Below are 13,483 nucleotides of genomic sequence, written 5' to 3' on the forward strand. Positions count from 1 at the left end.
ACCACCCAGTTCTTAGAAGGTAGATGCAGGGACTGTGAGAATGAAGACCTTGGGCCCACTGTGGGAGAGGATCTGGTTCAAGACCATCTTAAAAATATAAACACGCGCAAGTCCGTGGGACTTGATGGAATCTATTTGCGTGTCCTGCAGGAGTTGGCGAATGAAGTTGCTAAGCCACTGGCCATCATATTTGAAAAATCATGTGTCGTGGTTTAAACCGAACCACAAACCTCGTCCACTCACTCCCCCCCTTTCTTTCCCTCCCCCTGCTACTGGAGGGATGGAGAGGAGAATCGAAAAGAATGCAACTCCCACGGGTTGAGATAAGAACAGTTTAGTAACTAAGGTATAACACAAATCACTACTGCTACCACCAATAATAATAATGATAAAGGAAATAACAAGAGGAAAGAATACAACACCTCAACACCAGCCAACTGATAACTCGCCCCACTCCCCCCAGCCGAGCACCAACCGATACCTCCTCCAACCCTGCAGTCCCTCCAGCCCTTCCGGGGTAACTCCCCGTTACATCCTGGGCATGACGTGCTGTGGTATGGAATACCTCTTTGGTCAGTTTGGGTCAGGTGTCCTGTCTCTGCTCCCTCCCAGCCTCTCCTCCTCCCTGGCAGAGCATGAGGCTCAGAAAGTCCTTGGCCACACCAAACATTCGAGCAGCAACTGAAAACATCGGCGTTATCACCACTGCTCCAAGGCCAAAAGATCAAAACACAGCACTGTACTAGCTCCTAAGAAGGAGAAAAATGACTGCTGCTGCTCAAAACCAGGACATTATCCACCCCTTATTCCATACCATTCACGTCATGCTCAGATCCCACATCTTCAATATGCCATCACTCTTACATATATATATACATCTACATATACACAGAGAAAAACATCATTTCTTAGTGCATGGACCTATAAAGCTGCTGAGTCCATTCGGTCCATGATGTCAGGCTCCATCTCTTGTTACAGTCTCTCAGAGCAGGAGAGGCTGTTTGCAGTGTTCACACTCGTGAATAACCTGGGCAATAGTGTCCATTGCTAAGTCCACCCCTCGATCATGAGTCCATCTCTGTGTCGCATCTCTGCCCTGATGGCCTGAAGTGTCATGGCCCACCAGGCTCGAAATAATTCACTGTCCCCTTCAGCAGTTTCTGCAGCTTGTTGCTGGGGACTCCATACAGCTGCCTTCCATCTCCAATGCTTCCAAAGCACTGGAGGGGCCCAGTGGACCAGGTACTCGCTCATACTGTCCCACACACCCTGCCACTCATGGCTGTCCAGCCTTGGGGAAGATCTCTTGTTCCTCCCATATTGTTGTCTAACCCCAAACAAGAAGCAAACCTGACTCTGCTTGACTTCTGAGATCAGACAAAATGGTCGTGGGTAGAACACCCTCTGTGTGTGTGCCAACATGCTGATCCCCATCACAATCAGCAGGCAGGTCCCAAGGGTACCCAGAGGCCATTCGAACCCTTCAGAACTCTCCAATGACGCTGCTGTACTTGTCCCCGGGGCTGGTGCAGCTGCTGTGCTTGCCGGCTCTCCCACCACCAGCTTCTCTTTCCCTGGGTGCAGCTCTTCCTCCTCTGCCTTGCTGGGAAATGCTGCCTGGGCTCCTGCATCCTCCTGCGGCTCGGCGGGCGGCTGCCGGGGGACGCTCTCGGCCGCCACGAGGCTCGGCTCCTCCGCGGGGCTGGGCTCGGCCGCGGGGCTCGGCTCCTCCGCGGGGCTCGGCTCCTCCGCGGGGCTCGGCTCCTCGGCCGCCCCCTCCCGCTGCTCAGCAGCCGCCTCCTTCCCGGCCTCCGGCCCCGCTCCCGCCGCCGCCTGGTCCCCGCGGCCGCTCTCCCGGGCCGCTTCGGCCGCCGCCGGCTCCCGGGGCCGCTCCCCCTCGGCTCCCCGCAGCTTCACTAAGACAGAGGCGAGGACAAGGGCCAGGACGGTGAAGAGCAGCGGGACGGCCCGGTACAAGTCCACGGCCACGTCCATCTCTCCCTGCTGCCGGAGCCCACCCGTATTACAAGCCATTGCCATAAAGTACAGTGAAACAAAAACCTTAGCCCAAGCCCCACACTTGATAAACACGAACACAGGGAATACCGGCTCTATGTAATGTACTACATTCTGAAGCGCTGAGAGCAAGAGAAACAACTTTGAGAGCCAATAAATCAGCACTGTGAAGACTATTAATCTGATCATCTCCGTCGTTATCTCAACCCTTCGTGCCCCACGTTGGGCGCCAAAAAGAACTGTCGTGGTTTAAACCGAACCACAAACCTCGTCCACTCACTCCCCCCCTTTCTTTCCCTCCCCCTGCTACTGGAGGGATGGAGAGGAGAATCGAAAAGAATGCAACTCCCACGGGTTGAGATAAGAACAGTTTAGTAACTAAGGTATAACACAAATCACTACTGCTACCACCAATAATAATAATGATAAAGGAAATAACAAGAGGAAAGAATACAACACCTCAACACCAGCCAACTGATAACTCGCCCCACTCCCCCCAGCCGAGCACCAACCGATACCTCCTCCAACCCTGCAGTCCCTCCAGCCCTTCCGGGGTAACTCCCCGTTACATCCTGGGCATGACGTGCTGTGGTATGGAATACCTCTTTGGTCAGTTTGGGTCAGGTGTCCTGTCTCTGCTCCCTCCCAGCCTCCCCTCCTCCCTGGCAGAGCATGAGGCTCAGAAAGTCCTTGGCCACACCAAACATTCGAGCAGCAACTGAAAACATCGGCGTTATCACCACTGCTCCAAGGCCAAAAGATCAAAACACAGCACTGTACTAGCTCCTAAGAAGGAGAAAAATGACTGCTGCTGCTCAAAACCAGGACATCATGGCAGTCAGGTGAAGTTCCCGACGACTGGAAAAAGGGAAATATAACCCCCATTTTCAAGAAGGGGAAAATGGAAGACCCGGGGAATTACAGACCAGTCAGTCTCACCTCTGTGCCTGGTAAAATCTTGGAGCACATTCTCCTGGATGGCGTGCTAAGGCACATGAAAAACAACAAGGTGCTTGGTGACAGCCAGTATGGCTTCACTAAGGGGAAATCCTGCCTGACCATTTTGGTGGCCTTCTATGATGGGGCTACAGATTTGACAGATAAGGGTAAAGCAGTTCATGTCATCTACCTGGACTTGTGCAAAGCGTTTGACACTGTCCCACACGACATCCTTCTCTCTAAATTGGAGAGATATCAGTTTGATAGGTGGACCACTTGGTGGATAAAGAACTGGCTGGATGGCTGCACACAAAGAGTTGTGGTCAATGGCTCGATGTCCGGCTGGAGACCGGTCACGAGTGGTGTCCCTCAGGGATCGGTGTTGGGACCGGTCTTGTTTAACATCTTCATCGCTGGCATGGACAGTAGGATTGAGTGCGCCCTCAGCAAGTTTGCCGATGACACCAAGCTGTGTGGTCCGGTTGTTACGCTGGAGGGAAGGGATGCCATCCAGAGGGACCTTGACACGCTTGTGAGGTGGGCTGATGCCAACCTTATGAAGTTCAACCATGACAAGTGCAAGGTCCTACACCTGGGTCGGAGCAATCCCAGGCACAGCTGCAGACTGGGCAAAGAAGAGATTCAGAGCAGTCCTGCGGAGAAGGACTTGGGGGTGCTGGTCAATGAGAAAATGAACGTGAGCCGGCAGTGTGCGCTCGCAGCCCAGGAAGCCAACCGTATCCTGGGCTGCATCAAAAGGAGCGTGACCAACAGGTCGAAGGAGGTGATCCTGCCCCTCTACTCTGCTCTTGTGAGACCTCACCTGGAGTATTGTGTGCAGTTGTGGTGTCCTCAACATAAAAAGGACATGGAACTGCTGGAACAAGTCCAGAGGAGGGCCACGAGGATGATCAGGGGACTGGAGCACCTCCCGTATGAAGACAGGCTGAGGAAGTTGGGGCTGTTCAGCCTGGAGAAGAGAAGGCTGCATGGGGACCTAATAGCAGCCTTCCAGTATCTGAAGGGGGCCTATAGGGATGCTGGGGAGGGACTCTTTGTCAGGGACTGTAGTGACAGGACAAGGGGTAACGGGTTCTGACTTAAACAGGGGAAGTTTAGATTGGATCTAAGGAGTAAATTCTTTCCTGTTAGGGTGGTGAGACACTGGAATCGGTTGCCCCAGGGAGGTTGTGAGTGCTCCATCCCTGGCAGTGTTCAAGGCCAGGTTGGATGAAGCCTTGTGTGGGATGGTTTAGTGTGAGGTGTCCCTGCCCATGGCAGGGGGTTTTGAACTAGATGATCTTGAGGTCCTTTCCAACCCTAACTATTCTATGATTCTATCACTGTTATGTCAGTGCACTCAGTGCATGGACCAGTCCCTATAAAGCTGCTGAGTCCATCTGGTCAATGATGTCAGGCTCCATCTCTTGTAACAGTCTCTTGGACCAGGGGCGGCTGTGTGCAGTGCTCACACTCGTGAATAACCTGGGCAATAGTGTCCATTGCTAAGTCCACTCCTCTGTCATGAGTCCATCTCTATGTTGCATCTCTGCCCTGATGACCTGAAGTGTCATGGGCCCACCAGGCTCAAAATAATTCACTGTCCTTTTCAGCAGTTTCTTGCAACTTGTCGTTGAGGACTCCATAGAGCTGCCTTCCATCTCCGATGCTTCCAAAGCACTGGAGGGGTCTAGTGGACTAGATACTGTCTCATACTGTCCCACACACCATGCCACTCATGACTGTCTTGCCTTGGGGAAAATCTCCTGCTCCTCTTGTATTGTCGCATAACCCTAGACAAGACCCAAACCCAGCTCTGCTTACCTTTTGAGATAAGACAAAATGGTTGTGGGTAGAACACACTGTTTGTGTGCCAACATGCTGATCCCAATCACAATCAGCAGGCAGGTCCCAAGGGTACCCAAAGGCCATTCAAAACCTTCAGAACTCTCAAATGATGCTGCTATACTTGTCCCTGGGGCTGGTGTAGCTGCTGTGCTTGCCACCTCTCCCACCACCAGCTGCTCTTTTTTCGAGTGCATATGTTTCTCCTCTGCCTTGCTGGGAAATGCTGTGTGAACTCCTTCATCTTTCTGGGGCTCAGCGGGCGGCTTCCGGGGGACACTGTCGGGTGTTGCAGGACTGGGCTTGGCAGCTGGGCTCAGCTCCTTCTCCGCCTCCTCCCGCTGCTCTGGGGCCGCCTTCTTCCCGGCTTCCGGCCCTTCTCCTGCCACCGCCTGGTCCCCAGGGCAGCTCTCCCGGGCCACTTCGGCTGCCACCGGCTCCCGGGGCCGCTCCCACTCGGCTCCCCGTAGCCTCATGAAGACGGAGGCGAGGACAGGGGCCAGGATGGTGAAAAGCAGTGGGAGGGGCAGTACAAGTCCACGGCCACGTCCATCCTGCCCTGCTGCCGGAGCCTGCCTGTATTACAAGTCTTTGCCATAAAGTACAGTGAAACAGGAACCGTAGCCCAAGCCCCACACTTCATAAACACTAACCCAGCAAATACCGGTTCTAAGTAACGTACAGCATTCTGAAACTGTGAGATCAAGAGAAACAACTTTGAGAGCATTGTGATGAGTGACTATTAATCTTGTCAGATCTGTCTTTATCTCAACCCTTTGCGCCCCACGTTGGGTGCCAAAAAGAACTGTCATGGTTTAAACGAAGTCAGCCATAAATCACGCAGTCACTCTCTCACTGCCCTCCCTTCTTGCCCTCCCCCTACACCCGGAGGGACGGAGAGGAGAATCGAAAAGAATGCAACTCCCATGGGTTGAGATAAGAACAGTTTAGTAACTAAGGTATAACACAAATCACTACTGCTGCCACCAATAATAATAATGATAAAGGAAATAACAAGGGAAGAGAATACAACACCTCAGCACCAGCCGACCCATAACTCTCCCAACCCCACCTGACTGATACCTCATCCAGCCCTCCAGTCCTACCCCTTCCGGGTAACTCTCCATTACCTCCTGGGCATGACATGCTGTGGTATGGAATACCTCTTTGGTCAGTTTGGGTCAAGTGTTCTGTCTCTGCTTCCTCCCAGCTTTCCCTCCTCCCTGCAGATCATGAGGCTCAGAAAGTCCTTGGTCAGATTAAAACATTTGTGTTATCAGCAATGTTCTCAGGCCGAAAGTCAAAACACAGCGCTGCACCAGCTACTAAGGAGAAAAATTACTGCTGCTAAACCCAGGACACCTGATGTTGCAGAGATGTTTTTTTTTTTGGGAGCTTGCTGTTTTTCATCCCTCTTGCCTCCCTCCTTCCACCTTTAACAAGTGTGTGTCTGCAAGGTGTGGATTTGATCTGTTTTTTCACTGCTGGTTTTGGGTGGTAGAAGGGCTTCATGAAACTCCTTGGTCACAAAGTAGTAGCAGACACTATCCAGGCAGCAGTTGGATGTGGCAACACACCTTGTCACGGAGGAGATGTTCTTCATAACGTGGAGCATGAAACAGGTAGCTCCAATGCTATCTGTTACGAACCTGGCAAGTAACCCAAAGAAGGCTGGCAGAAAACATACTAGAAATGCAATCAGATTTGCATAAATAATGCGAACAGTTTTCTGGATTGATTTCTCCTCTGGTGAATTGGTGTTCAGGCATCTCTTAAGGCTCCTGATTGCTTCTGTGGAGCAAAAAGTCAAGATTGCTAATGGAAGAATAAAAACGAAGAACATGGAAAGCAGGCTCAGAGCAGCAGGCACGGTGATATCCTTCTGGAAGCAGAGGGTGGATTGGCTCTGCCAAATCTGTGCAATGGCACCGATTATCACAGAAACCCACAGAAGCCCACAGAGAAGGGCTGCCTTTGATGGAGACCTGAAGGCCCTGGCTTTCAAGGGGTGTTTTATGGCAACGTATCGGTCAGTGGAGATAAATGTAATTACGGAGGTACTCACTAACATGTTGATGAAATACGTTGTCTCTGTAAACTGGCAAAGTTCATCCCAGGCTGACTTATTCCAGAGCAAATAAGCCATGAAAGGCAAGGTGCAGATGACAAAGCAGTCTGCAGAGACTAAGTTGATTACATACACCCTTGTTTCTGTCCACTTTTTTATCTTGCAGAAGAACACCCAGAGGGTAAGGGCATTAAACAGAGCTCCAAAAAAGAAAATGACGTTATACAGAGCAAGTTCAAAGAGACAGACATGGTGATAAAGTTCTATACTTGTGATACTGCAGTTGCCGGACACATTCATTGACCTGTTGTGCAGAAGTTGTGTGATGTTCTGAGACCTGAAATAGGAAAAGACATGGTAAGACTTTCCTCCGACCTCTTGATAGATGCATATCCCGTAGAAAATAAGGTATTTAAGTTAACTGTTTTCTTTGCCCATCACAAATGTGAATTTGAGTCTACAAAGCTGGCCTTCTCAGTCAGCCTCTAACTGGGATGCATCCTTTGTCATGCTTTGTTTATATTTACTCAGTTTAGGAGTAAATATCTCCAAGTACACTTCCAATAGGACACGGCAGACAGTCTGTATTAAATAGTGGCATCTTGAATGGAGGGGTGGAATAGCAGTGAGAAGAATCCCTATAGGTAGTGAGGGCATCCTGTGACAATGGGATTCCTTAAGCCAGGCTGTGCAAATGAGGTAAGATTACCCTTAGCTTGGTTATGAGCTAGGCAGGGATTACAGCAACCAAACCTAAAGCCCAGCACAACCCATGAGCAAAAGCTCGTCTACCAGGTCTGCTGGCTTGGGAGACAGAGGAGCGGTGTGAAGGCCTGGAGGGGCATAGCAGATGTCACTTGGTGGACATGCTCGTGCTCTGGCTCTAACTGGGCAGGTGTCTGAGCCTTTGGGCTGCCTTGCAAGCCTGGAGCTCCTGCTCAAAGCTGAGGAAGAGAGATGAATCTGAGTTCCTGCATCCCAAAGGCATGCTTGAAACCGTAAGTGAATGAGTGAGGCATGTATCTGTCCACTCCTTGTGAGGGCTATGGGGGGTGCAAGGATTAACCTGATTTTAAGCCCATGCATTTCAGGATAGACTTCGATTCTGGGTTTCCCAAAAGAGGCTTGCTGATTGCTGCCTGCACCCTGGAAGGAAGCTGTTGGCTGTCACCTGAGGAAAACCTCTCTGAATTACAGTAAGTAGCAGTAGGGAAATAGCTTACATCAAAGGCAGAAGCTGCCACATTGTTATGCTCATTAACTGCATCAGGCAGATGTCTTTGCTGGCATGGCTGATGCCTAGATTGCTTTCATCAGCCCTGGTCTGCAATGCCAGCAGCAGCCTCTGTGCTTGAGTACAAGGCAGGCAAACAGGGCTGGTGTGCTCTGCTGCATGAAAGGGCTGTGGCTGTGAGACAAGGGGGACACAAAATCACAAAATGGAATATATAAACCTTTAGAATCAGTTTTAAGTAATGTTAAGTTTGATGGCTTTGTAACAGTAGCAATGGAAAATTACTAAAGTGCATGATACATAGAAAAAAAAATAGAGTGCAGCTAGAGAACACACTGAGCATTTTTGGACAAGATAAATTGTTATAGTTGACAGAGTTTTAAGAAAAACAGTCTAGAAGAACAGGACACAGGGATAAGGAGTATCTGGGAATGGCAGGTGTCCAGGATGGGCTACAGTTAAACTAACTGATAAGTAGGAGGATAGGAGGATTATTATGTCTCTGGTGCTAACGAACCAATTAAACTGGTATGAGCATCTACTGCGCGTGCTCCAAAAGCTGCCAGAAGTGATGAAGATTGTTGGAAGAAGTAAACAACCCTCAGAGACCACCAGCACAATTCTGTGCGCATGCGGGGAACTTTCTGGAAAATGACGTAATGTATGTATGTATTGGGCGGGAGATTCAAACCGGGCACCACCAACCGTTGCCGGCCAATTGCTGAGGTGAGTAGCTCAAGAGAGGACGCCTTTAACACCAGAGCGGGGGAAAGATCAGCGTCCAGGAGCCTTAACTCAGAGCGGCCAGAGCTACAGAGGGAGCTTCAAGTTCTCAACAGGACCTGCCCAGGTGTCCTGGGTTCAGCAGCAGCAGTCATTTTTCTCCTTCTTAGGAGCTAGTACAGTGCTGTGTTTTGATCTTTTGGCCTGGGAACAGTGTTGATAATGCCGATGTTTTCAGTTGCTGCTTGAATGTTTGGTCTGGCCAAGGACTTTCTGAGCCTCATGCTCTGCCAGGGAGGAGGGGAGGCCGGGAAGAAGCAGAGACAGGACACCTGACCCAAACTGACCAAAGAGGTATTCCATACCACAGCATGTCATGCCCAGGATGTAACGGAGAGTGACCTGGAAGGGCTGGGGGACTGCAGGGTTGGAGGAGGTATCGGTCAGTGCTTGGCTGGGGGGAGTGGGGCGAGTTATCGGTCGGCTGGTGTTGAGGTGTTGTATTCTTTCCTCTTGTTATTTCCTTTAGCACTATTATTATTGGTGGTAGCAGCAGTGGTTTGTGTTATACCTTAGTTACTAAACTGTTCTTATCTCAACCTGTGGGAGTTGCATTCTTTTTGATTCTCCTCTCAGTCCCTCCAGAAGCAGGGGGAGGGCAAGAAGGGGGGGGGGAGTGAGTGGACGAGGTTTCTGGTTGGGTTTAAACCACGACACCGGGAGCCGGCAGCTCCACGGACGCGAGCCGCTGACTCACAGAGTGCGGAGCCAGGAGCAGCAGCACCAACCCTGAGTGGTTAAAACCCTGCCCCAGGGAGCGCGAGCGACCAGGAGCGCGACGAACAGAGCGGGCAAACAGAGCGAGACAAGGCAGAGCGGGCAAACAGAGCGGGACGAGGCAGTTTCCGTGGCAGTTCACGCGGGCAGGCGAGCGGGATGGTGAGCACCTGTCGTATGGGCAGGGCCCGGACTGGGAGCTCTGCTCTGGCTGCCCCAGCGGTGGCCAGCGTAGGCACCCAGACAGAGCAGATGACAGGGGAGTCTGCAGTGCAGAGCTCAGAGTGTAGAGGGTGCCTACAGTGGTCTTCTGAGGGAAAGGAGCACGACGGGCAGGGCTGCGCTCGGTGCTCCCTGGTGGAGGTCCTCCTGCAGCAGGTGGCTGAGCTGCGGAATGCTATTAGCGGGCTTCAAGATGTCAGGGTAGCTGAGAGGAAGCAGGGCTGCTTGCTCCAGCCCCATACTGTGCGGAGGCCTCAAGCATCCCCTCCAATGCATGAAGGAAAGAAGGAGGCCACCAACCCGGGAAATTGGGAATTGGTGACAAAGAAAAATAACAAAAGAAGGAGGAAAAGGACAATTAAAAGCAAGGGGCTTCCTCCTAAATCTGTTGTCCCCACGCAGAACCGCTTTGCTGTCCTGCAGGAGACTAACGAGGAAATGCACTTGCACCACAATCAGCTGGATTATGCACGGGTAAAGATCTCTACTGGCGCTACAAAAAAAAAAGCGGCGGGTCATAGTAATAAGGGACTCTTCTTTGAAAGGGACGGAAGCACTTGTCTGTCAGCCTGACCCCGTCTCGAGTGAGGTGTGTTGCCTACCAGGGGCACAGATCAGGGATGTTACAGAGAGGCTACCTGCTCTAGTAAGTTCCACGGACTATTAGCCGCTCCTGGTGATCCATGTGGGTGCTAGGGATATAGGTAGTAGTAGACTGGGGACCATAAAGAAAGACTACAGAGCCCTGGGAGAGGTGGTTATGGGCACCGGTGCTCAGATAGTCTTTTCGTCAATTCTCCAGGACACAGGGGAGGACCAAGAAAAAGCTAGGAGGATTGGCCAGGTCAATAGATGGTTAAAAGGGTGGTGTCATAGTCAGGGGTTTGGGTGTCTTGAACATATGACTGAAGTTAGTAGGCCAGATCTACTGGGGGCTGGTGGAGCTGCTGTGGTAAAGAAGGGGAAGAACAGTTTTGGTAGGAGGCTAGCCAGACTGGTCAAGGAGGCTTTAAACTAGATGTGTTGGGGGATGGGGGCATCATTCCATCCCAACACACCCGGTCAGTTGCCAGCACCTATAATAAAAGCTCAGAACAATGTAGATATATTCCAGCTGCTCCAGCCAACGAGCCGTCTTCGATTGGAGCTCGTCTCAGATGCCTCTATACAAACGCCCGTAGCATGGGGAACAAACAAGAGGAATTAGAGATGTGTACACATCTACGGGGGTATGATATAATAGGCATCACAGAAACATGGTGGGATGGCTCCTATGACTGGAGTGTTGGAATGGAAGGTTACAGGCTCTTTAGAAAGGACAGGCCTGGCAGGCGGGGAGGGGGAGTTGCCCTTTATGTTAGGGATAGGCTGGAGAGTATGGAACTCTGTCTGGGGGCAGGTGAGCAGTTTACAGAGAGTTTGTGGGTCAGGGTTAAAGGGAAAACATCTGTGGGAGACATTACTGTGGGGATCTGTTACAGGCCGCCTGATCAAGGAGAACCTGTGGATGAAGCACTCTACAGACAGATAGGAAAAGCCTCACGCTCGCAGGCCCTTGTCCTCATGGGGGATTTCAGCCACCCTGACATCTGTTGGAACGATGGCACTGCACGGCACAAGCAATCCAGGAGGTTCCTCGATTGTGTGGAAGACAACTTCCTTCTGCAAGTAATAGAGGAGCCGACAAGGAGAGGTGCCATGCTTGACCTTGTGCTCACCAACAGGGAAGGGCTTGTTGAGAATGTGGTACTCCAGGACAGCCTTGGATGCAGCAATCATGAGATGGTCAAATTTGAGATCCCCAGGAGAGCGAGAAGAGCGTGTAGCAAGCTCACTGCCCTGGACTTCAAAAGAGCAGACTTTGGCCTCTTCAGGAGCCTGCTTAGTAAGGTTCCATGGGATATAGCCCTGGAGGGCAGGGGGGCCCAAGGCTGTTGGTTGATATTCAAGGATCACCTGCTACAAGCTCAGGAGTGCTGCATCCCAACTAGAAGGAAGTGCGGCAGGAGGGCCAGGAGACCTCCTTGGATGGATAAGGAGCTGCTGAGGACAATTCAAAGGAAAAAAGAGGCTTCTAAAAATTAGAAGCAAGGACAGGCAGCCTGGGTAGAGTACAGGGATGTTGTCCGTAAAGCTAGGGACCAGGTTAAGAAGGCTAAGGCCCAGTTAGAATTAAACCTAGCCAGGGATGTTAAGGATAATAGGAAGGGATTCTACAGGTGCGTAGCAAACAAAAAACAGACTAGGGACAAAATAGGCCCCCTGAGGAAGCTTTCGGGAGAACTGGCTATGCAGGATTTGGAGAACGCTGAGGTTCTGAATGACTTCTTTGCCTCAGTCTTCACTGGCAAAGGCTCTGACTGCACTACCCAGTTCTTAGAAAGTAGATGCAGGGACTGTGAGAATGAAGACCTTGGGCCCACTGTAGGAGAGGATCTAGTTCGAGACCATCTTCAAAATCTGCACGCGCACAAGTCCATGGGACCTGATGGAATCCATCCGCGGGTCCTGAAGGAGCTGGCAAATGAAGTTGCTAAGCCACTGGCCATCATATTTGAAAAATCATGGCAGTCAGGTGAAGTTCCCAACGACTGGAAAAAGGGAAATATAACCCCCATTTTCAAGAAGGGGAAAATGGAAGACCCAGGGAATTACAGACCAGTCAGTCTCACCTCTGTGCCTGGTAAAATCTTGGAGCACATTCTCCTGGAGGACATGCTAAGGCACATGAAAAATAACAAGGTGCTTGGTGACAGCCAGTATGGCTTCACTAAGGGGAAATCCTGCCTGACCAATTTGGTGGCCTTCTATGATGGGGCTACAGAATTGATGGATAAGGGTAAAGCAGTTGATGTCATCTACCTGGACTTGTGCAAAGCGTTTGACACTGTCCCACACGACATCCTTCTCTCTAAATTGGAGAGATATCAATTTGATGGATGGACCACTTGGTGGATGAAGAACTGGCTGGATGGCTGCACACAAAGAGTTGTGGTCAATGGCTCGATGTCCGGCTGGAGACCGGTCACGAGTGGTGTCCCTCAGGGATCGGTGTTGGGACTGGTCTTGTTTAACATCTTCATCGCTGATATGGACAGTGGGATTGAGTGCGCCCTCAGCAAGTTTGCCGATGACACCAAGCTGTTTGTTACGGTTGATACGCTGGAGGGAAGGGATGCCATCCAGAGGGACCTTGACACGCTTGTGAGGTGGGCTGATGCCAACCTTATGAAGTTCAACCATGACAAGTGCAAGGTCCTACACCTGGGTCGGAGCAATCCCAGGCACAGCTGCAGACTGGGCAAAGAAGAGATTCAGAGCAGTCCTGCGGAGAAGGACTTGGGGGTGCTGGTCAATGAGAAAATGAACGTGAGCCGGCAGTGTGCGCTCGCAGCCCAGGAAGCCAACCGTATCCTGGGCTGCATCAAAAGGAGCGTGACCAACAGGTCGAAGGAGGTGATCCTGCTCCTCTACTCTGCTCTTGTGAGACCTCACCTGGAGTATTGTGTGCAGTTGTGGTGTCCTCAACATAAAAAGGACATGGAACTGCTGGAACAAGTCCAGAGGAGGGCCACGAGGATGATCAGGGGACTGGAGCACCTCCCGTATGAAGACAGGCTGAGGAAGTTGGGGCTTGTCAGCCTGGAGAAGACAAGGCT

General features: G+C 51.2%; 1 protein-coding gene across 1 annotated transcript; it reads right to left on the reverse strand.

The window, feature by feature from the left end:
- Positions 1-6,235: 6,235 nt before the first annotated feature.
- Positions 6,236-7,168, reverse strand: LOC136004266 (G-protein coupled receptor 35-like). The gene has a single exon (XM_065660613.1). It carries the CDS (start codon positions 7,166-7,168, stop codon positions 6,236-6,238), a length of 933 nt encoding a protein of 310 aa, XP_065516685.1.
- Positions 7,169-13,483: the final 6,315 nt, after the last annotated feature.

Source organism: Lathamus discolor, chromosome W, assembly GCF_037157495.1.
Source record: "Lathamus discolor isolate bLatDis1 chromosome W, bLatDis1.hap1, whole genome shotgun sequence".
NCBI lineage: Eukaryota > Metazoa > Chordata > Aves > Psittaciformes > Psittacidae > Lathamus > Lathamus discolor.